Source organism: Mobula hypostoma, chromosome 20 (genome assembly GCF_963921235.1).
Source record: "Mobula hypostoma chromosome 20, sMobHyp1.1, whole genome shotgun sequence".
Classification (NCBI taxonomy): domain Eukaryota; kingdom Metazoa; phylum Chordata; class Chondrichthyes; order Myliobatiformes; family Myliobatidae; genus Mobula; species Mobula hypostoma.
Window position 1 is genome coordinate 21,993,011 of NC_086116.1, and position 25,231 is coordinate 22,018,241.

General features: G+C 45.8%; 1 protein-coding gene across 4 annotated transcripts in view; it reads left to right on the forward strand.

Moving 5' to 3' along the window:
* The first annotated feature begins 1,397 nt into the window (after positions 1-1,397).
* Positions 1,398-25,231, forward strand: part of apaf1 (apoptotic peptidase activating factor 1) — a 246,539-nt gene continuing 222,705 nt past the window's right edge. For 3 of the 4 annotated variants that reach the window (XM_063072508.1, XM_063072510.1, XM_063072511.1), the window contains exons 1-3: positions 1,398-1,565; positions 18,800-18,946; positions 21,415-21,601. In XM_063072508.1, the coding sequence (XP_062928578.1) occupies positions 18,809-18,946; positions 21,415-21,601 (325 nt within the window). In that variant the 5' untranslated portion in view covers positions 1,398-1,565; positions 18,800-18,808. The other variant, XM_063072509.1, reaches the window with a different exon arrangement.

A 25,231-nucleotide genomic window follows, 5' to 3' on the forward strand; every position in this document is an offset into this window, starting at 1 on the left:
CTGAAACAGGCCATTTGGCCCATCTAGTCCATGCCAAAACCATTTAAACTGACCACTCCTATCAAGCTCTTCCAGGACTATAGCTCACTGTACCCCTACTATCCATGTACCCATCCAAACTTTGCTTAAATGTTGAAATTGAGCTCGCATGCACCACTTGTGCTGGTGTATTGAATGGAAGATAGCCATTTTCACATAAAAATAGCAGGCAATTATGTAACAAAACAAAATGGATGATTGTTGAGCTCTATTTCACCAGAGATTTCAATTGAGTTACAAGGTGCAGTAGAGGCCCATCATGTAAGAACTTCTCATCATTTGGGTGTGATGTATGGGAGTTTGCCTCCTACTTCGTGTTACTACACCAGGAATGTTTGTATAGTTGGCATGCAACCCACTTATCAGAAGCCTCAGTGCAGCTTTTCCACAGCTTCAGTACAAATGGCAAAGAAGTGTGCTTGTAATATACCGTACATCAATAGGTTTGATGAAAAGCCATTGATTTGGAACATTCATCACTTTTTATCTCTATAGATGCTGTCTGAGGTGTTGCATATCTTGGGCATTTTGTTTTTGTTTCACAGTTTCAGTTTTTTATTGTATTTATATATTGCTAGCCTCTTATGAAAAGTCAAAACTGACTTGAAATGTTAACTGTGTTTCTGCTTTCACAACTGCCTGCTGTCTTGCCAAGTGTTTCTATCATTTTCTGTTTTTAAAATGGGCCATTCAGCCCATCAATTCTGCTAGCTCTCAGAGCAAATGCATCTTCCCACTCATTTCCCTGTATCCTATTCTGTCATTGTCACCCCCTCAATCTCCTTCCACCCAACTTCAGTGGGACTAAATTACAATAACCAATTAAAATGTACGACAATAACTGGAAGGAAACCTACATGGTCACACAGAAATGGCGCATTTGTGTGTGAGTTCAATGTTTCCTTGGCGACGCAGATAGTGGTATCCTTCAAGAACTGCATTACGGCCTCAGGCCAAGTGGAGCCGCCTACATTTTAGATATAAGGTGAAACGTAATAGGGTGTGGACAGGTGAGAAGCGGCGCTGTCCGCAGCAGCAACAAAACGAAAACTGCCGGAGGAACTCAGCAGGTCAGGGAGCACCAGTGCAAGGAAATGGTTTCGGATCGAGATCTTTCATCTGACACCACCAACTGCCCCGATTCCACCTCACTGGCAGCGGTCGGGAGCGCGCACGCCGTCCCACTTGTCTCCATCGCGCGCACGCAAATCACGCACCTGGTGCTTAGTTCCGGTGCGAAACGTCAACCATTCCCTCCCTCCGCCAACAGATGTCGCTCGACTCACTGAATTCCTCCAGCCGATGGCTGGCTTGTCGCGCCGGCTGCACCCCGGCCGGGGGCGTGCCCGCTCTTCAGATCGACCGTGTTGCGCGCTTTGCGCGGCCTTTCTCGGCCCAGGCTTATTATGCGTCCACGTACGGACAGACGCACCCGGAATTTGCAGCGGTCGCGGCGGTGTGCGTCTAGGGTGTTCGGCTTGCCCAGTAGGGGGGCTAAAAACAGACGGTAGTCACTCCCATCTAGGGTAAGTTTTCCAGGAACCAGTCTAGTGATTCAGCCCGGCTTGTCAGGGCCCGGACCCCGATGGCCTGCGGTTCTGCTGCTTGCCCGGAACTTCCAGTTCGTCCAGGGTAACAGAAGTAACTTACATTTGTACAAAGCTGCTGTTCTTTTAAGTGTAGTCTCTGTGGTCATTTTCAAATAACACTGAAATATTGACCAGACAATCCCTTTAGTGATGTCGGCTGAGCTTTTAACGCCATGGAGATATTTAAAAGTCTTATTTGTAAGAACGACTGTGGTCTCGGTTATAGTATCTCAGTCAGACTGCATTCGATGATGCAAAACTCCTTTGGTGTTGCAGAGGAGAGCGCTTGTTAAATGCACTGAGTTGTGCTTGAACCTACAATGTTCTGGAAATGTTACCAGCGAGTGAAGGGGTGTATGGTTTTGTCCTAGAGTTGGAAGAGCGGAAGGTTGCAAGGTGACAAATTCTTTAATTAGAAGTCCAGAACATGCCCAGAATATTGTTGACTGGCACATGCAGCTTGGAGAGCAGAAGGACCTACAGTTACATTGCCTCTGTATCCGTTTCCTATCATTGGTCTGTTGAAGGCAGTACTCCAGATATCGTTTGTCCAAATAGCCTGGGGTATGGGTCAGTTTATAATAGCCTAGATCGTTCTAGAATGGTGAATTTGAGCACAGATTCCACGTTAGAGTGATGTCTATTATTCTGTCATTTCCCCCATCTTTTTGAAGTACATCATAAGATGTAGAACAGTGTCTTCGGCCTACCAGAACTCTGCTAAACTGATGCCAATCTTAACTAATCCCGTCTGCCTGACAAGGTCCATATCCTTCCCTACCCTGTCCGTTTGTGTGTGCCCCCCAAGTGCTGCTTTTCATCTGCCACTACCACTTTTGCTGGCAGCATATTCCAGGTGCTAATGGCTCCATCAAACATCAACTGCTTTGCAAATCTTTTTTTTAAATTTCCACTCTCACCATAAGCCTCTATCCTCTCATATTTGACATTATTTGTCTGGAGAAAAAGACAATAATTGCCCTACCATTGCTTCTAATAACCTTGTATACCTAGATCAGGATGACTCTTGACCTCCATTGCTTCAAAGAGAACAAGTTTGTGCAGCCGCTTCACAGAACTAATACACTGCAATTCATGTAACAGCCTGTGGAACCTGTTGTGTACACTTTCCAAAAAGTCTCCATTTCCTTCCTATGGAGCAGGAGTTCCCAACCTGGCGTCCATGGACCACTCAATTAATGGTTGGTTCATGGTATAAAAAAAGGTTGGGAACGTCTGCTATGGAGTGTAGCTACTGGAATTACACACAATGTGACAGTGGGTGAACATTCTGGGTACAGTGACCACAACTCATGATGTCGGGTAGTTATGGCTAAGGATTGAATTGGATCTTGTGGGAGGGTACTAAGTTGCAGGAGGTCAAATTAAGACAGGATAAGTCAGGTGTTAACTGGGAGCTGTTGTGGTTGGACAAGTCTCTGCCTGATGTGGACAGTGTTTAGCGTGTTATGGTGGGAAGTAAGGATAAGGATAGTAAGGGAACCTTGGATGACCCAAATGGTTCTAAATTTAGTCTGAAAGGAAAGGAAAATATGTACAAGGTTTTGTTGTTCAGTTGTTTAGTCGAGTCCAACTCTTCGTGATCTTGTGGACTCCTGCACACCAAGCCTTGTTGGAAGCTGCCTCTCTAAGATCCTCCAGGGTCATACACATTGTCTGAGTAATATTATCTATCCATCATAGCCTGTTGTCCTCTCCTTCTTTTACCTTCTCTTTTACGTAACGTGAGTGTCTTCTCCAAGGAATCCTGTCTTCTCATGATGTGGCCAAAATATGAGTTTTTGTCTCATAATCACCCCCCCCCCCCAGTAAGCAGTCTGGCTTCTTCAAGTATTGACTTGTTGGATCTTCTTGCTGTCCAACGAACTCTTAACACTTTCTGCCAGCATCCAAGTTCAAAGGCACTGATTCTTTTGTATTTGGCCTTATCAATAGTCCAGCTCGCATAGCCATACATCACTACTGAAAAAACCATAGACTTGACTATACGGATCTTCATAGACAATGTTATGTCTCTGCTCTTTAGTATTTTATCTAAATCTGCCATTGCTGCCTCCCCAGAAGTAAGCGCCATTTATTTTTGTTACCATCTATAGAAATCTTTGAACTGAGGAAGACAATCTGTCACTGCTTCCACTTCCTTTCCACATATTTGATAGACACCAACAGAATCAACAAACTCATTCGTAAGGCCGGTGATGTTGTGGGGATGGAACTGGACTCTCTGACGGTGGTGTCTGGAAAGAGGATGCTGTCCAAGTTGCATGCCATCTTGGACAATGTCTCCCATCCACTACATAATGTACTGGTTGGGCACAGGAGTACATTCAGCCAGAGACTCATTCCACCGAGATGCAACACAGAGCGTCATAGGAAGTCATTCCTGCTTGTGGCCATCAAACTTTACAACTCCTCCCTTGGAGGGTCGGACACCCTGAGCCAATAGGCTGGTCCTGGACTTATTTCCTGGTATAATTTACATATTACTATTTAGCTATTTGTGGTTTTATTACTATTTAATGATTTATGGTGCAACTGTAACGAAAACCAATTTCCCCCGGGATCAATAAAGTATGACTATTACTACGGAGTTAATAGGGCTGATCGACATAATCTTGGTTTTCTTAATATGGAGCAACAAGCTAGCTTTTGCACTTTCTTCTTTCACTTTGATTAGAAGTTTCCTCAGATCCTCCTCACTTTCAACCATTAAAGTAGTATCATCTGCATATCTGAGGTTGTTAATATTTCGTCCGGCAATTTTGATTCCAACATTTGGCTCCTTTAGACCAGCATTCCTCATAAGATACAAGTTTTAGGAAGCTAAATTCAGGTTGGGCCCTTATAACCGCAGCAGGAAAGTGCTTAATCAGGCAGTTTAGAGCCCTTAGGTCAAAGAGAGTCCCAAGGCTTTTTATACTTAAAGATGGTAACTCAGGAGAGGGCAGGTTCACTCTAGGATAAAGGAGGGAATTCTTGCTGAGAGACAGAGCAAGTGGCTAAAGTACTAAATAAGTACTTAGCGTTGGTATTTATCAAGGGGGGAAATAAATGAAGGACAGTGAAACGGAGAGGGGCATGCTGATGTGCTGGGTCATTTTAAGATTAAGGAGGAAGTAGTACTGGGTCTTCCTAAAACCTTTAAGGTGGATAATTTCCCGGGGCCTGGTGGCACTTGTCACAGAATATTGAAAAAAAGCAAGTGAGGAGGTTGCTGGGGCTTTGAAAAAAAACATTATATCCTCTAGTAATAGCTGAGGTCCCAGAGGACTGACGAGTAACAGAGGCTGCGTCTTTCTTCAAGAAAGGAAATCAGGATAATCCAGTTAGAAGCCAGAGGGCCTTGCCTCAGGGGCAAGGAAGCTACTGGAGAGGATGCGGAGAGATAGTATTTATGCAGATTTGAAAAGGCACAGCCTGCTTATGCTCAGGGGCAATCAACGCGCCTTTGTACAGACAGGTTAAGCCTTATAAACTTGATTGTTTCTTTTTGAGGTTGTGACAAGGGAGCTTGATAGGGTAAGGCAGTGGTTGGTATCTACATGTACTTCATAATAGTTTGATTCAGAAGTTAAATATTGTATGGAATTCAGTATAAATTGCAAATTTATATTCAGAACTAGCTTGCTCCTAAAAGATAGAGTAGGGATGCAAAATTATTCTGGCTGAAGGTCCATGACTAGTGGCGTTCTGGAGAATTGGTGCAGGGGCCTCTGTTTACGATATATATCAAATATTTTGGATTAAAATGTAGATGGGTGGATTAGTAAATTTGCAGATGACACTAAGATTGGTGGAGTTGTGGACAGTGTAAAGGGCTATCAAAAATATAGCAGGATATAGATTGATTACAGAGAAGTGTCAGATGGAGTTTAATCTGGACAAGTAGGGTAGTGCTTAGCACAACAGTACTGGGGTCCTAGGTTCAATTCCCACTGCTGTCTGTAAGGAGTTTGTACATTCTCCCTGTGATTGTGTGGGCTTCCTCTGGGTTCTCTGGTTTCCTCCCACAGTCCAAAGATGGTAGGTTAATTAGTCTTTGTAAATTGTCCCCGTGATTAGGCTAGGATTTAATTGGAGGTGGGGTGGGGAGGGCTGTTCTGCAGTGTATCTCATTAAATACATAAGTATGAGATGTTGCATTTTGGGAGGTCAAATGAAAGGAGAAATTATGCAGCTAATTGTAGCCTCCTTAGTACCATTGAGGTACAGAGGGATCTTGGAGTCCAGGTAAGTGACTGTACAAGCGGATCAGGTGTTAAAGGATGTATGTGGCATGCTCGCCTTCATTGGTAGGGGTGTTGAATATAATAGTATGGAAGTCATGCTGCAGCTATGTAAAAGTAGTCAGACTGCACGGATATTTACATGCTGTTTTAGTCACCTTATTATTGGAAAAACATGGAGATGGTGCAGAAGAGGTTTACAAGGATGCTGCTCATAGAAGGATTAGAAGTTATGAGCTGTAGTATAAAGAAAAGTTGGACAAACTTGGGTTGTTTTGTCTAGAACGTCAGAGGCTGAGGGGAGACCTGATAGAGGTCTGTTAAGTAATGAGAGGCATAGACAGGGTAGACAGTCAGAATCTGCAGGTATGTTTTCTTCTTGCAATTGATTTCCCAAAATGTATCATCTCACGCTCATCCGGATTAAATTCCATCTGCTATCTCTCTGTCCATATTTCCAACTGATCCATATTCTGCTTTGACAGCCTTCCTTGCTATCCGTAATTCCTTGTGTTGGCTCAAAATTAATCAGAATCATGTTTAAAATCATTGGAATGCATAGGTCATGAAATGTTGTTTTGTGGCTGCAATACGTAATAAAAAATAAATTACATTAAGAAATATATTAAAATTAAAGTAGAGCAAAAAAGAAAGAGATAGTGAGGTAGTGTACATGGATTAATTGTCCATTCAGAAATCTGTTGATGGGGAAGAAGCTATTCCTAAAGCATTGAGTGTGTGTGTCTTCAGGCTCCTGCACCTCTTTTTTTTTTGGCATGTGCCTGTGTGCGTGCGAGTCTGTGTGTCTGCATGCGTGTGTGCGTGTCTGTGTGTGAATGCATGTATGTGTGTCTGTGTGTGAATGCGTGTGTGCGTGTCTGTGTGTGAATGCGTGTGTGCGCGTCCTTGATGATGTCATATTTTTCATGGCTTTTACAAGGCGCGGAGCGAGAGACAGACTGTGTGGTGAGCCACTCCTCACACAGACATTTTCGCAGTATTTTTCCCTTTTTTATTTTATGAGGTCGAGTTGTGATCTCGACACTCAACCTGGCATGGATGGAAAGCGTACTCGGGAGCGGACCCGACTGGTTTCAAACCCGGGAACCTCCGCTCCCGGGTCCGACGCCGATGTCGTTGCGCCACCAGCCGGCCCCTCCTGCACCTCCCTGATGATAGCGGTGAGAAGCGGATATGTCCTGTGTGATGGGGATCCTTAATGATGAATGCCACCTTGTTGAGTTATTGCCTTTTGAAGATGTCCTCGATGTTGGGGAATGCTAGTGCCCATGATGGAGCTGGCTGAGTTTACAACTTTCTGTAGATTTTTCTGATCCTATTCAGTGGCATATCAGATGGTGGTGCAACCAGTTAGAATGCCCTGTACAAATTTGCGAGAGTCTTTGTTGACGTACCTGTGCAGGTCTCCTCAAACTCCTAATGAAGTATAGCTGCTCTTGTGTCTTCTTTGTAATTACATCAATATATTGTGCCCAGGATAGATCTTCAGTGATGTTGATGCCCTGGGACTGGAAACTGCTCACTCTTTCCATTGCTGATTCCTGGATGTGTTCCCTTGACTTCCATTTCCTGAAGTCCACGATTAATTCCTTGGTCTTACTTTAACTGTAAGGTTATTGTGGCACCACCACTCAACCAGCTGATCTATCTCACTCATCTGCACTGCCTCATCACCGCCAACAGTAGCTGTGTCATCGGCAAATTTATAGATGGTTTGTGAGCTGTGCCTAACAACGCAGTCGTTGGTGTAGAGAGAGTAGAGCAGTGGTCTAAGCACTCATCCTTGAGGTGTGCCAATTTTGTTTGTCAGCGAGGAGGAGGTGATATTTCCGATCTGCACTGACTGTGGTCTTCCAATCAGGAAGTCAAGGGATCTAGTTTTAGAGGGAGGTAGAGGCCCATATTTTAGATCTTGCTGAATGGAACTGAGGGTATAATAGTTTATTTTTTTTAGATTATGAGGACACTCAGTCCCCATTTATTGTCATTTAGAAATGCATGCATTAAAAAATGATACAATGTTCCTCCAGAATGATATCACAGAAACATAGGAGAAACCAAGACTAAAACTGACAAAACCACATAATTATGACATATAACAACAGTGCAAAGCAATACCGTAATTTGATAAAGAGCAGACCATGAGCACGGTTTAAAAAAAGTTTCAAGTCCCGATAGTCCCATCATCTCACGCAGACGGTAGAAGGAAGAAACTCTCCCTGCCATGAACCTCTAAGCGCCGCAACCTAGCGGATGCAGCACCATTGGAAGCACCCGACCGTAGCGGACTCTGAGTCCGTCCGAAAACTTCGAGCCTCCGACCAGCCCTCCAGCACCAAGCAGCATCCTCTGCCGAGCGCTTCGACCCCTCCCCGGCCGCCGAGCAACACACAAAGCCGAGGACTCAGGGCCTTCCCCTCCGGAGATTCTGGATCACACAGTAGCAGCGGCAGTGAAGCAGGCATTTCAGAAGTTTCACAAGATGTTCCTCTGTGCTCTCATGTCTGTCTCCATCAAATCAGGATTGTGCACAGCACCCTACTTGACAGATAGCAGATATCACCACCGGAGTGGCCACTGCGAGCTGTGTTGTGCTGCCATCTTCTCCTCCCTCCAGTGTTGCACATTGAGCTGTAATCAATAAACAGCATCCTGACACAGGTATTGCTATTGTTCAGGATATCCAAGGATGAGTGGAAAGCCAGTGAGATTGTATCTATTGTAGACCTATGATGGCAAAAGGCAAATTGTAGCAGGTCCAGGTCCTGGCTTAGGCAGGAGCTGATTCTGGACATGTCCAACCTCGCAAAGCACTTCACAGTAGATGTGGTGCCACTGGTCGATATTCACTGTGGCAGCTCACCCCGCTGTTCTTGGTCACTGGTACGATTATCACCCTTTTGAAGCAGGTAAGAAGCTCCATCTGCAGCAGTGAGAGATCGAAGGTGTCCTTGAACACTCCAGCCAGTTGGTTAGCACAGGTTTTCAGTTTCCTACCAGGTACACTATCAAGGCCAGATACCTTGTGAGGATTCACCCTCATGAAAGCTGTTCTGATGTCAGCCTTCAAGACTGAGATCACAGGGTCACCAGATACTACAGTGATTTTATTCTCCCTTTTAAAGCGTGTATAAAAGTTGTTTAGCTCATCTAGAAGTGAAGCATCACAGTCATTCATGTTAAGTTTTGTAGGAAGTAATGGCCTGCAAACCCTGCCAGAGCTGATATGCATCTGATTCTGTCTCTAATTTCAATTGGAATTGTTTCTTTGACTCTTAAAATAGCCTCCCAGAGGTTGTACCTGGATTTCTTGTAAAGTTCTGGGTCACTGGTCATGAATGCCAGATTACTAATCTCCTGGTTATCCACTGCTTTTGGTTTGGTATCTCCAGTATGTTCTCAAAAGCTTCCATGCAGGTCTTGATGAAGTTGGTGACAACTGTGGGATATTAATTCAGATCCGAAGATGAGTGCTGGCTTAGAAACCAAGGTGCATTCTTGTTTTAATTGAAAATTCTCTCTTCTCATTTGGTTTGCTATGGGTTTGCGCTGTACTGCAGAACGTTGTTTAATCTTGGGTGATGCATCTGTTATGTGGGAGAATGCTGCAATATAAGAAAAGAAGAATGAAATGTTAAACCTGATGGATATTAAAGAACCTGTGGGAGATTTTAAATAATCAGAAGTTTCTCTTACAGTCTTAAGTCTTCAAAGTCTTAGTTTTAAAGTTAAAACATGTCAGGTTCATAAATACAATTGATGTGTCTGTCAAATCAGATACAACTGTCTGTATTTTTTTCTATGGATATAGAGGGATGTACATACTGAGTGGGTAAAAAAATCTGGAAACCAAGTATAATGTGAAAAATATTGGGTTTTCTCTACTAGCAGGAATAAAAAACATATGATCTAAATAATATGTAATGCCGAGAGGAGGGTATCCCACAATTTCTGCACAATCTGCAAAAGGATTGTATTTAGACTCAGCAAGAAAATAGGACAGCTCGCAGAATTTTATTATTTATGAGTGGAAATTTATACAAAATTAGGGCAGTTGTGCTTTGGTTGCATAGGGCTGTGAGGATTACGTACAGCACCGGCCTGCTGTTATGAGGAAGGATGGCAATGCATTGGGTAGGTCATAGATGGCTTACAAGGTTGCTACCCAGAACAGGCAGGATTTCTGAGAGAAAGGTGAACAGGCCGTATCCACTGGTGTTTAGAAAAATTGGGTGATTTGACTGAAACATATATGATGCTGAGGGGATTTTTTATCATGATGTATGTGGAAAGAATGTTCAATCTTGTGGGAGAGTCTAGAAGCTAGCAGTCATTGTTTTAAAAAAAATGAGGACTTGCCCATTGAAGACAGCATTTTTTTTCTGAGGGTCCTGTGGCTTTGGAATTCTCTTTCATAAAGACAGAGGTACTAGAGTAAGTTTCTTGATAAGCAAAGGGATGAAACGTTATGAGATAGGCAAGAATGTGGTGTTGACATTCCAATCAGATCAGACGTGAATTTCAGCATAACTAAAATTCAGAAGGCCGCACACCCTATTTCTCTTTGTACGTGCTTGCTGTACATAAAGCAGCACAAAGAATGATCTCTTCCTTCAGTTAGTCCTGATGAAGGGTCTCGGCCTGAAACGTCGACTGCACCTCTTCCTATAGATGCTGCTTGGCCTGCTGCGTTCACCAGCAACTTTGATGTATGTTGCTTGAATTTCCAGCATCTGCAGAATTCCTGTTGTTTGCAAAGAATGATCTGGCTTGTCAGTAGTAGTTAAACTAATTGGATCAGGAAAATCAGAAAGCAGACACATTCTACCAATGTCAATCAGGTTAATATATCAACTATGTTAATGATTTCAATCTGGAAAATCATTTTTTTCTGTGGTACTCGTACTGTTGCAATGAAAGGTATAGGTTGTTAGCGAGGTTCTGATGTTGTCTGCATCCGGGCAGTGAATGCACCGTTCTGTTGCCAGATGTTGAGAAGCCACTCAAACAACAAAGAATTTCTGCATAATTATGAAAAATGTGAAGTTAAGAAAAAATGTATACGTGAAGTCAAAAGTAGTTTTCTTTGTAACAGTTTTCTGTGATGATGTTGGAGAAATTGCTTCATTAAAACTGCACAATAATGATCTTCAAGTGTACTCTTACATCTGAGTGCTGTAGTGTTTCCCTCTGGTCTTTACTGTACACGTTGTTTATAAAGTATATCATACTGACTTTTAAGTAGGCCACCTACAGTTTTAAAAATTTTTTTCTAAGTGTTATTTGGCTTTACATTTTTGTGCATTCCTTTAGCCACAATAGAGTTGAGATAAATGATGTTTAAAAATAAATCCTTACATTCAAAATCTTATAAGTTTGTCAGTAAGCAACCAGGTTTCTGGGGGCTCAGCATTAATCAGATTTCTGCTATCCTGCAGTAACCAGACTGTCTTGGAACAACTGCTACAGTGACCCACTCCTCATGTCATGAAAGTCAATAATCTAATTGTCAAGGATTACTGTTCGCCATCTGCACTATTCCTTCTTAACTCGGCCGCTCTAACTGAAATGCTCCTGCACGCATAGCCTTTGTTGCTGCGCAGCTGGTATAAAGACACGAGAAAATGTTTACAAAACATGAAAGATTTTCTTTGTTGTACTGTATTTCATTATACCCTTCAATTAAGAAATTAAATCTAAAATATGTGATTTCTAAATTTTAATTCTAAATATTCATATTATGCCTATTACAAAAAAAAATTAAAGGCCACGCAATTTCTGGCTGCAATAAATGTTAGAGGGAATGTTGATTGACTGCCTGGAGAAAAATGGGTATTTTCTTTATGTTTTAGTTGTCTGCAAAAATGCACTCATTTTGAGCTGTGGCTAGGCACAGCTCAAATGCTATCTATAAATTTGCTGATGATACAACCATTGTTGGCAGAATCTCAGATGGTGACTAGAGGGAGTACAGGGGCGAGATATACAGATAGTTGAGTGGTGTCGCAGCACCAACATTGCACTCAACGTCAGTAAGACCAGAGAGCTGATTGTGAACGTTAGAAAGGGTAAGACAATGGAACACAGGGATGGAGGGATTAGAAGTGGAAAGAGTGAGCAATTTCAAGTTCCTGGGTGTCAATATCTCTGAGGACCTAATCTGGTCCCAACAAATCAATACAGCTATAAAGAAGGCAAGACAATGACTATATTTCATTTGAAGTTTGAGGAGATTTGGTATGCCTCTGAAGCACTCACAAGTTTCTATAGATGCACCGCGGAGAGCATTCTAACTGCTGCAACACCATCTGGTAAGGAGTTTTTATTATTATGTATTTCAGTGTGGACGGTGGCATCCATTAGTCTCGTGAGACCATGGATCTGCGCCTGGAAAGTCTTGCTTCAGTCTGTGTTAGAGCAGCGTCTGTTGTGGCTGTAGAGGCCCACACGGGAGTGACAGTCTCGGCTGCAGCGACTGCACTTGAAGGCGCTGTCCTCCAGTGTTGTCTTGGTGCTGTTTTTCAGACGAGTGCGCTTTTCTTCAGCAGCAAGCCTCAGCTTCTCTTCTCCTCTGTTTAGACCTCTGCATAGTTCCAGCCTCCAGTGAGAGCGATTGCTTGCGATATCCTCCCACCTCTCGACGTTCATTTTCAGTGACTTCCTGTCTCTCTTGCAAACGTCTTTGAAACGAAGATGGGGCCACCCTTGTGCTCTCCTGCCGGAGGCCAGTTCCCCGTATAGCAGGTCTTTCGGGATCCTCCCATCTGACATGCGGTGTACGTGGCCCAGCCAGCGGAGATGGCATTGTTGGAGCAGGGTGAAGAGGCTGGGTATCTGGGCGTGGGCCAGGACCTCATTGTTAGTGACTCGGTCAATCCACGTGATGTCCAGGATGCGTCTCAGGCTGCGAAGGTGGAAGGCGTTGAGACGCCGCTCCTATCTGTAGTACAGGCTCCAGGTCTCGCTGCCGTAAAGAAGTGTGCCCTGTAGACTGCAACTTTGGTGTGCGTTATCAGCTTTCTGTTCTCCTTGACTCTCTTTGTCAGCCTGGCAAGTGTTGAGGCTGCTCGTCCGATCCATCTGTTGATCTCAGGGTCTAGGGAGAGACTGTCCGTGATGGTGGAGCCAAGGTATGTAAACTCGTGAACTACCTTCAGATCGTAGTTGTTGATGGTAATAGCAGGGGGTGCTCAACGCCTTGACCCAACACGTTGGTCGTCTTCAGGCTGATGGTCAAGCTGGAGTCCTGGCAGGCTCTTGAGAAGCTGTCCATGAGGCGTTGCAGTTGCTCTTCAGAGTGTGTTGCCAGTGCCGCATCGTCTGCAAACAACATGTTTCTGATGAGTACTTGGTTTTCGCCCTCAGCCGGGACAGACTGAACAGCCTCCCGTCTGATCTGATGTGGAGGTAGACACCATCAGTTGATGTTCCAAAGGCGTGCTTCAGCATGACTGCGAAGAAGATGCCAAACAGGGTGGGGGCAAGCACACGGCCCTGCTTCACACTGCTGCGGATGTTGAAGGCCTCTGAAGAAGAGCCGTTGAACTGAACGATGCCCTTCATGTCTGTGTGGAATGACTGAACTATCCTGAGGAGCCTCGGGGGGACAACCAATCCTGACGAGGATTTTGAACAGTCCGTCTCTCCTCACAAGGTCGAAAGCCTTCGTAAGGTCAATGAAAGCGATGTAGAGTGGTTGTCTTTGCTCTCTGCATTTCTTTTGTAGCCGTCGAAGGGAGAAGATCATGTCGATTGTGGAGCATTCTGACCTGAAACCGCACTGAGATTCGGGATATACCCTTTCGGCTATTTTCTGCAATCTGTTCAGGACCAAGCGGGCGAAGACCTTCCCAACGATACTCAGCAAGGAGATTCCCCTGTAGTTGTTACAGTCGCTTCTGTCCCCTTTGTTCTTATATATGGTGACAATGTTGCAGTCTCTCATGTCTTGCGGCACTGTTCCCTCTATCCAGCACTAGCACAGTTGTTCGTGCAGGTGGTTTAGCAGGACGCCCTTTACGCATTTGATGGCCTCTGGTGGAATGCCATCCAATCCTGGTGCCTTCCCAGTGGGCAGGCTGTCGATGGCTTTACTCAGCTGTTCGGCAGTCGGCAATGCATCAAGTTCCTCCGTGACGGGCATTCCAAGGCGTCTAGCACGCTGTATAAGATGCTGTTTTCTCTGGAGAAGAGTTCCGAGTAATGCTCCACCCATCTCTCCATCTGCTTGCCTTTGTCATTAATGGTCTTGCCTGTTATGGTTTTCAATGGTGCTGTCTTGCTCTGGGTTGGCCTGATGGCTTTCTTGATCTCCTCGTACACTCCACAGATGTTGCCTGTGTCAAATGATAACTGAATTCTTTCGCATAGTTGTAGCCAGTAGTCATTTGCACAGCATCTGGCTGTTTCCTGGGCCTTGCTTCTTGCTGTCCTTAGCGCTTGCAGTGTTGCCTGGGTGGGGTGGCGTTTGTGCTCTAGTAGTGCAACACGCTTCACCTCGATGACAGCGGTGAGCTTACTTGAGCTCACTTCAAACCAGTCCTGTGTCTTGCCCCGTTTCTTCCCGAAGGCCTTAAGTGCAGTGCTGTGGATAGTGTCCCTGAGAGAGTCCCATCGCTGAGCATCCCCTTCTGGTGGGTCTGCAAGGAGAGCATCCTCCAGTGACTTGATGAACTCTGCAGCTTTGTCTGGGTGTTGTGTCTTACTGGCATCGATGCGCTGCTTGCCTGGAGGCTTGGCGCAGTGCATCTTCTTCGGCCGAAGTCTGATGTTGCAGCAAACCAGAGAGTGATCTGTGTCGCAGGCGACACTCTGAAAAGAGCGAGTCGTGAGCACGTTTCTCAGGTGACGGCGTCTTGTGATTATCAGGTCTAGCTGGTGCCAGTGTTTGGAGCGGGGATGCTGCCAAGACACTTTGTGCTGAGCTTTGGTCTGGAAGTAGGTGTTGGTGACACACAATTCGTGGAGCATGCAAAGCTCGAGCAGTCGTTGCCCGTTGTCATTCATGCTGCCAATCCCATACTGCCCCAGGCAGCTTGGCCAGGAGTCATGGTCAGCGCCCACTCTGGCGTTGAAGTCGCCAAGTAGTAGCAACTGTTCCTGACTTGGGATCTCCTGTATCATCATTGAGAGCTGGTCGTAGAACTCGTCCTTTGCGTCTTGTGTAGAGTAGAGGGTTGGGGCATAAACGCTGATAAGGTTGACAGGCCTGTCTGATGTGTGGAGTTGAAGTGAGAAAATTCGTTCCGTCCCTTTCTCACTAGGCTCTACCATCTTCAGTAGCGAGTTCTTCACGGCAAAGCTGACACCATGCTCTCTGGTCTCATCTGAGCCCTTCCCCGCCAGAAGAAGGTATAGTCTCTTTCACCTAGGGTTCCAGCTTCTGCGAGACATGTCTCTTGCAATGTCCACTTGGAGTCTCGACAGTTCATTGTTAATCACTGCTGTCTTGCGTGTGTCGCTGATCTCCCGAAGGTCATCTGATATACCAGTTGTCAAGGTTCGTATATTCCAGCATCCTAGTCTGAGTGCTGGCTTCTTCCTTTGTCTTCTAGTTGTGCCTGGTGCAGCGTTTACAGTCCGCAGTTCGGGCTACTTGTATGCCTAAGCCCCGTGCACCCAGTGGGGCGGGCAGACCGTGGCGGGACAGCCCCTAATTGGCTGGGGGCCGCCCAGCTTGAGGTGGGCGGTAGCTGTCCAGTGAGACGCGATGGTCCCTCCCTCTGTCGAAAGCAACCCCTGGCTTTTCAGTGTACTGCTGCCACAGGGTTAACAAGTTTTATAGCATATGCCAGTGGTATTAAACCTGATAATGATTAATGAATTTATTTTTAATATATATTTGAAGAACACTTTTCCAAATGGTCTTCTGCTTCCATGTACATTTTCAGTCAACTATAGGCACGTGGATGATAGAAAAATGGAAGGTGATGTAGGTGAGATTAATCTCAGTAGGTTGAGATTGGCAGAGATCATGGGCTGTGTTGTGTTTTATTGTTCTACACTTTACTTTTCTCTTTGCTGCTGTTACTTTAAACGTCTGTGGTTGAAAAGGGCCCGTGCAGTTGTTCCCTTCTAATTTCTAGTGGGCAAATAATGTGATCTCTCCAAAGTGCCTCACAGTAGTGGTGTGAACTGATTTTGATGGATTGCGACAAAACCAGAAATCTGTTGTACATTATGGATGTTTTATTAGGTTAGATTACATTTTTTTTTATTCAGTTCTATATTTCATGAATCAGGTGTGAACAGTCAAACAGCTGCCCAGCCAAAGGAACATGTTGTTCAATTAACAGATTGCTGGTAAAAAGAAAACAAAATGCACACTAAACTGGAAGTTCAGGAGAATTCGGAGGTGCTTTTATTATATTCTTAGAGGTACTGTCTTTGACAATGTGCCACAAATGAGGTTGCTTAACAAGTTAAGAGCCCATGGTGGTACAGGAAAGATAGTAGCATGGATAAAGCAGTGGCTGATTGGCAGAAGGCAAAGGGTGGGAACAAAGGGAGCTTTTTCTGTTTGGCTGCCAGTCGGTGACTAGTGGTGTTCCATAGGATCTGTGTTGAGACCACTTCTTTTATGTTATATGTCAATGACTTGGATGACAGAATTGATGGCTTTGTTGCAAAGTTTGCAGATGATACAAAACGGGTGGAGTGGCAGGTAGTTTTGAAGAAGTGGGGAGGTCACAGAAGGACTTGGATTAGGAGAATGGGCAAAGAAGTGGCAGATGGAATACAGTGTTGTGAAGTGTTTGGCCATCCACTTTGGTAGAAGAAATAAAAGGGTAGAATATTTTCTATATGGGCAGAAAATTCAAAAATCTGAGGTGCAAAGGGACTTGGGAGTCCTTGTGCAGGGTTCTATAAAGATTAATTTGCAGGTTGAGTTGGTAGTGAGAAAGGCAAATGTGATGTTAGCATTCATTTCAAGAGGATTAGAATATAAAAGTAATGTTGTGACCTTATAAATCACTGGTGAGACCTCACTTGGAGTATTGTGAACAGTTTTGGGCCCCTTATCTAAGCAAGGATGTGGTGACATTGGAGAAGGTTCACGAAAATGATTCCGGGATTGAATGGCTTGTCATTTGAAGAACGTTTCATGGCTCTGGGCCTGTACTCACTGAAATTCAGAAAAATGAGGGGTGATCTCTTTGAAACCTATCAAATGGTGAAAGGCCTTGATAGAGTAGATGTGGAGAGGATGTTTCCTCTGGTGGGGGAGTCTTAAGACCAGAGGACAGAGCCTCAGAATAGAGAGGAGGCTTTTAGAACACAAGGAGGAAGTTCTTTAGGCAGGGAGTAGTGAATCTGTGGAATTCATTGCCACAGGCGGCTGTGGAGGCCAAGTCATTGGGTATATTTGATTAGTCAAGGCATGAAGGGATATGGGGAAATTGGGGCTGAAGGGGAAAATGGATCAGCCATGATAAATGGCAGAGCAGACTCGATGGGCCAAATGGCCTAATTCTGCTGCTGTATCTTACGGCCTTTCAGGTAGAATATAAAACAGTACAGCACAGGAACAAGCCCTTTGGCCCATAATGTTGTGCCGAACTAATTAAATTACCAATCCAATGGTCAATTAAACTAATCTGTTCTGCCTACACAATGTTCATATCCTGCTCATGAACTGCACATTCATGTGCCAATCTAAGAGCCTCTTGTGTACTACTGTAGATTGAAATGAAAGAGGAGATTGGTAGCCCAGCTTGGCTGCTTGTTCACTGAAGCTGGAGGTTAGGTCGCAAACGTTTTGTCACCACTGAAGGTGACATCGTTGCACAATCGAGTTTTGCTTCTGCATTTCTATAGGTTTGACTTGTTCTGATCAGTTGGCGGTCTCACTGGCTGCTAGTCTTTGCTGGATCCCAGTCAACTGGATAGCTGAGTGATCTCTGCTGGCCCGTATCCCTGATTATTGGTCAATATGAGTGTGGGTTCCTTGGGTGTTGATGGCTCACCCCTCGGCCCCACTCCCGCACTGGCATAGGTTTGTAAATTGCAACCAATTCAATATGCTGGTCTTCCATTGAGAACCAACCTTCTTAGAACTCTCTTGATTTCTTGTTTTGTGATTCTGCCAGGATTTTGTAGTTTCCCTTGCAAACTTGTGTCTTTGGTCTTCATGTACTGAGATGAGTGACAGAGGATCATGTTGTCTTACGGTTAGCTGATGTTTACCACTAATCACAAACTTCCAGCCAGAATAAGTTCCATTGACCACTACCCTCTGTCTTCTCTGGACAGATCGTGACAGATGAGTAGCATTTTCCTGTTGAGAAAGATAGGAATGGCCCAAAGGCACTATTTAGAGAGCAGGGGAGTTTCCTGGCAATGAAACCGGCATTTATTCTCTGAATCAACTAAAAACAAACTGGACTGGATCACGCTGAACCAGACACACTTGCTCCTATTGCTGCACCAGCATTTTGCACTACGCAGTTAAAAGTGATCTTGAAACCTCTATGGTGATTAGACAGCAACTGACAGAGACCTCACCCCAGACACTGCTCTGAATAACTTTAACAGGTTTAGCACGCTAAAGCACTATCCATTAATTGGAAACATAAAACTTCTGAGAAATAAAGTAAGAACAAATAAGGAAAATGCATTTTTCTTCATAGATGTTACCTGACCCACTAAGTTTTGCCCAAGTTTTTGTCCGTAGAAGGTATTAATGTTTGTTTTGTTTTTGTTTAAATGTAAAAAGAAAATCCTTTGTGGTGGTAAAATTGTTTTTAGGAAGCAATCTTCAAACTTGAAACATGAAGGATTACTAATTAAATGGCTGAGTTGTGTTAGACAACACATTATTACATGTGCTCAGTTTAATTTTAATATTGAAGATTTCAGCTGCAATATTTCAATTTTAATATGGTTTTATTAAACCTACTTCAGACAGGAAGCATGGACGAACAAACCCGCAGTTGTTTGTTGAGGAATCGTTCAGCGCTTGAGCAAGATATCAAGACCTCATACATTATGGATCACTTAATAAGTGAAGAAGTTCTGAATCTTGATGATGAACAGAAGGTTAAAGTTCAGGTAATTGACCATTTGCTGATGTATGTAATAAAAGGTATGATCGATTTGCATCCTGTTATGTCCATAGTTTGATTATTACATTGGAGTTTAGAAGAAACCTGTAAAATTCTAACACGACTAGGCTTCTGATATAGGGAAGATGTTCCTTATTGCTGGAGAGTCCAGAACTAGGGGACCACAACCTCAGCAATTCCATTTAGAGCTAAGATCAGGAGAAATTGGGATTCTGAATAAGTCTGTCTCTTTGAGGTAGGCAAAGGATGGGAAGGCGAAGGAACCATGGTTAACGAGATGTGGAGCAACTAGTGAAGAGGAGGAAAGAAGCATACTTGGGTCTAGGAGGCAAGGTACAGACAGGGCTTTTCAGAATTATAAAGTAGCCAGGAAGGAGTTTATGAAGGTACTTGAGAAAGCTAGAAGGCCTTGGTGAGTGGGTTTAAGGAAAACGCCAAGGCGTTACACATGCATGTGAAGACCAGGAGGATGATTAGAGTGAGGGTAGGACCAACCAGTGATAGAAGTTGAAATGAACCAGGACTTGGAGAAGAAAGGTGAGGAACAGCCGTTCTAATCTACCAAATGTTGAAAGGACTAGATAGGGTGGATATGGAGAGGATGTTTCTTATGGTGGGGGTGTCCCGAATTAGAGGGCACAGCCTCAAAATTGAGGGTGACCCTTTAGTACAGAGGTAAGGAGGAATTTTTTTTTTAGCCAGAGAGTAGTAAATCTGTGGAATGCTCTGCCACAGACTGCGGTGGAGGCCAAGTCCATGGGCATATTTAAGGCGGAAGTTGATTATTTCCTGATTGACCGGGGCATTAAAGGATATGGCAAGAAGGCAGGTGTATGGGGTTGAGTGGAATCCGGGATCAGCCATGATGGAATGGCAGAGCAGACCTGATGGGCTGAATGGCCTAATTCTGCTCCTTTGTCTTACGGTCTTATGGACAGGATTACTGTTCCTTTGGCAATGGTCTTCTTGTCCTCACTAGCTTCAAAAGTAGTACCGGAAGATCAGAGGGTGGCAAATGTTACTTCATTGTTCAAAAAAGGTAATAGGAATAATCCTGGGAATTATAGACAGTGATTCTCACATCAATGGTGGGTCACTATTGGAGATAATTTTTAGAGAAAGTATTTATGAGCATTTGGAGAAACACAGTCTGATTAGGGTTAGTCAGCATGGTTTTGTGAGCGGCAGGTCTTTCCTTACGAGCCTAATTAAATTATTCAAGGAAGTGACAAAAACAAATTGATGAAGGTGGAGCAGTGGATGTGTATATGGATTTTAGTAAAGAGCTTGACAAGGTAGGCTCACTCAGTAGGTTTAGGTGGCATGAGATCAAGGGGAATTTGGCTGCATGGATTCAGAATTGGTTTGCCTTCAGAAGACAGAAGACAATGGGTGTTAGTAGAGGGACCATATTCTGACTGAAGGTTGGTGATAGATAGTGTTCTGCAGGGATCTGTTCTGAGACCCTGTGATTTTTGTGATCACAGAAAAAAAACTTTATGATTTTTAGAAATAACTGAGGAAGTGGAGGAGTAGGTTTATAAGTTTACAGATGATGCAAAGGTTGGTGGTGTTGTGGATTGTGAGGTTGTTGTAAATTATAATGTGGCATAGGCTGGGTACACAGATGGGCTGAGAAGTGGGAGATGCGGTTTATCCAGAAAACTGGGAATTGATACACTTTGGAAGATCAAACATGAAGGCAGAGTGCAGGGTTAATGACAGGATTCTTAGCAGTGTGGAGAAACAGGGATCTTGGGTTCCACGTCCATCGATCCCTCGACGTTGGCACACAAGTTGATAGGGAGGTTAAGAAGGCATATGGTGTGTTGTCCTTCATTAGTTGGGAAATTGAATTCAAGAGTTCCGAGGTAATGTTGCAGCTCTATAAAACTCTGGTTAGGGCATACTTGGATCACCTCTTTATAGGAGGATATGAAAGTTTTAGAGAACATGCTGAGGAGATTTACCAGGATGCTGCTTGGATTGGAGAACGCATCTCATGAAGAAAGGTTGGGCAAGCTAGAACTTCATACCAAAGGAATGAAGAGATGTGCCGAGAAGGCAGGAGCATGATAGTGAAGTGCATGATCAGCTATGTTTGTCTTGAGTAAGAGAGAAGTCCCAAATGACTTGCTCTTGCTTCTGTTTTTTCCTATTTCTATGGAACAGGAACATCTTCAAGTTCCCTGTTCCCTCAGTTGAGACTTTTTTTTATAGTTGCTTAACCAAAGGCCTGTAATGCCCAAGGTAGTAGCTTGTCAGAGTAATTTAATATATGAATTAAAGTGGTTCAAGTAAAGCTGCTACCACCATCTCACCAAAGGTGGCTATTAAATATGTGCCTTGTCAGTTATACACAGATCTCAAAATGTAAATTAAACCTGCCCGTTAACAATGAGAAAGTGTTATGTTGGAGAATTGTTCTCATTTATGATTTTCACTTTTCTCTAGGCTACACAGAAAGAACGAGCTGCTTTGCTTATCGATTTGATACTTAAGAAGGACAATTATGCTGTTATATCTTTCTATAATGCATTGCTGAATGAAGGCTACAAGGAACTTGCTGCTCTTCTTCAAGATGGCCTTCCGATCATATCAGCCTCAAATAAAAGTTCCATGGATGGTCTGACACCCTATGGTAGGCATATTTTGTGGAAAGTTTTGTCTATAACAATTAAGTATAAAGGTGACCTTGTAGCGGTGTGCTACACACAGTGCTAGAATAACCACACGGAGTCGGTGAGTTGGAGTTGCGATAAAGAGATTTATTCAAACTTCGCGGCCTGCTTTAAAGCCTTCCCGTTCCTGCCCTCCCTGGGGTGGGACTGCTGTGGGGAATGCATATTCCCAGACCCTTTCCGCGTGCGGGATTTCCCCCCGCTGGTGAAGATGGCCTGGCGCCCTTTCTGGGGCCGGCCCTCTGCCTGCGCACGCTGTTTCGTGGGCTGGTTCGTGTGTGCTAGAAAGTGGGTCGCCACATAACCCCCCCCAGAACCGGCGATACCTTCCCCAATGTCCACAGTCCGGATCGGCCTCTGTTTGGGAGGTCTGCCCCTGAGCCACGGTGCCTGAGCCTGGACCGGCTGCACCAAGTCCACATGGGCCGGTTTGAGTCAGTCCACCGTGAAAACCTCCTCTCTCCCCCCATTGTCCAGCACGAATGTGGACCTGTTGTTCCTGATCACCTTAAACGGCCCCTCGTAGGGCCGCTGTAGCGGTGCCCGGTGTCCGCCCCGTCATACAAAAAGAAACTTACAGTTCTGCAGGTCTTTGGGTACGCAGGTCGGGCTCTCTCCGTGCTGTGAAGTGGGTATGGGGGCCAGGTTACCGAGCCTCTCCCGTAGTCTGTCCAGGACTGCTGTGGGTTCTTCCTCTTGCCCCCTTTTTTTTTAAAACAAAATTCTTTATTACAAATGTCGGTGCTATACAATATTTACAAAACCAGTGACTAACATATTTACTACACTACAAACAGACAATACATCTTAAACCAATATATTGCCATCCTCATCAATGATGGCATTTACACCCCGCGGAGCCCAGCGGTCCCGGAACACCTCTACGGTCGCCATGAACTGTGCGTATTCCTTTTCAATGTTCACCCGGGCACGAACATACCCCCTAAACATAGCCAGGCAGTCCGCCCGGAGAGAACCTCCTGCCACCCTTTTCCAGGAGCCACGGATGGCAATTTTCACCAGCCCCAGGAGCAAGTTGACAAGGACATCCTCATCCCTCTGTGCCCCCCCTCCTTACTGGATGACCATATATGAATAGGGTGGGACTGAAATGCAACCAGAAGGCGAGAAGCAGCCCACGCAAATACGCGAAAAGGTGCTGCAGCCTCACACACTCCACGTACATATGGTACACGGTCTCCTCCAGCCCGCAGAAGTGACAGACTTGGGGCTGGTATGAACTCTCCTGGGACGACCAGGGGTGCGCCGTACACCAACTTGGCCGATGAGGTGTGCAGATCTTCCTTGGGCGCCGTGCGGATTCCGAACAGGACCCAAGGAAGCTCGTCCACCCAGTTAGGCCCCTCCAGGCGGACCATGAGAGCCGACTTCAGGTGACGGTGGAAACGCTCCACTAGTCCGTTCGACTGTGGGTGGTAGGCAGTTGTGTGGTGTAGCTGCGATCCTAAAAGGCTGGCCATAGCCGACCACAGGCTGGAGGTGAACTGGGCGCCCCTGTCGGAGGTAATGTGGGCCGGTACCCCGAAGCAGGCTACCCAGGTTGCGATCAGTGCTCGGGCGCAGGATTCGGAGGTGGTGTCGCTGAGCGGGATCGCCTCTGGCCATCTGGTGAACCGGTCTACGATAGTTAGGAGGTACCGCGCGCCTCGTGACACTGGCAGGGGCCCCACGATATCCACATGAATGTGGCAAACCTCCGGCGGGTGGGTTCGAACTGCTGCGTCGGAGTCTTGGTGTGCCGCTGCACCTTGGCCGTTTGGCACTGCGTGCACGTTTTGGCCCATTCACTGACCTGTTTACGCAGCCCATGCTACGCGAACCTGTTGGAGACCAGCCGAACGGTTGTCCTGATGGAGGGGTGCGCTAAGTTGTGAATGGATTCGAAAACCCACCGGCGCCAGGCTGCCGGGACGATGGGGCGGGGTTGGCCGGTAGCTATGTCACATAGTAGGGTCCTCTCACCTGGGTCTACGGGGAGGTCTTGGAGCTGCAAACCGGAGACTGCAGTCCTGTAACTGGGGATCTCAGCGTCTGCCTGCTGTGCCTCTGCCAGCGCTGCATAGTCCACCCCCTGGGACAGGGCCTGTATGGTAGGTCTGGATAGTGCGTCCGCCATGACGTTGTCCGGTCCCGAGACATACCGGACGTCCGTCGTGTACTCGGAGATGTAGGACAGATGTCGCTGCTGGCGGGACGACCAGGGGTCGGACACCTTCGTGAATGCAAAGGTAAGCGGTTTGTGGTCTGTAAAAGTGGTGAAGGGCCTACCTTCTAAGAAGTACCTGAACTGTCGGATTGCCAGGTATAGTGCCAATAGCTCCCGGTCGAAAGCACTGTATTTGAGTTCAGGTGGTCGTAGGTGTTTGCTGAAGAACGCCAGGGGTTGCCAGCGACCCTCGATGAGTTGTTCCAGCCCTCCACCGACTGCTGTGTTGGATGCGTCCACCGTGAGCGCAGTAGGAACATCCGTTCTGGGGTGCACTAGCATCGCGGCGTTTGCCAAGGCTTCTTTGGTTTTAAGGAAAGCGGCTGCGGCCTCTTCGTCCCAGGTAATGTCCTTGCCCTTACCCAACATCAGAGTGAACAGGGGGCGCATGGTTCGGGCTGCTGAGGGGAGGAAACGGTGGTAGAAATTCACCATACCCACGAATTCCTGCAGGCCTTTGATTGTGTTGGGTCAGGGGAAGTGGCGGACCGCATCTACCTTGGCGGGCAGAGGGGTTGCCCGTCTTTAGTAATCCTGTGGCCCAGGAAGTCGATGGTGTCGAGTCCGAACTGGCATTTGGCCGGGTTGATTGTAAGGCCGAATTCACTCAGGCGGGAGTAGAGCTGGCGGAGGTGGGACAGTTGCTCTTGACGACTACTGCTGGCTATGAGGATGTCGTCCAAATAGATGAATGCAAAGTCCAGGTCGCGTCCCACCGCGTCCATTAGCTGCTGGAAAGTCTGTGCGGCATTCTTCAGGCCGAACGGCATTCGGAGGAATTCGAAAAGTCCAAATGGGGTGATGAGTGCTGTTTTGGGGATGTCATCTGGATGTACCGGGATTCGATGGTATCCCCGGACGAGGTCTACCTTGGAAAAGATCCTTGCGCCGTGTAGGTTTGCTGTGAAGTCTTGAATGTGCGGCACAGGGTAGCGGTCTGGCGTTGTAGCCTCGTTCAGTCTGCGGTAGTCACCGCATGGTCTCCAGCCCCCTGTTGCCTTGGGCACCATGTGCAGGGGAGAGGCCCATGGGCTGTCGGACCGTCGTATGATCCCCAATTCCTCCACCTTCTTGAACTCCTCCTTCGCCAGTCGGAGCTTGTCCGGGGGAAGCCTTTGAACACGGGCGTGGAGGGGTGGTCCCTGGGTCGGGATGTGGTGCTGTACTCCGTGTCTGGGCATGGCTGCCGTGAACTGCGGTGTCAGTACTGATGGGAAATCCGCCAGGACCCTGGTGAGTTCATCGTTGGACAGCGTGATGGAGTCCAGATGTGGGGCTGGCAACTTTGCTTCACCCAAGGAGAACGTTTGAAAAGTTTTGGCGTGGACTAATCGCTTCCCTTGCAGGTCGACCAGCAGGCTCT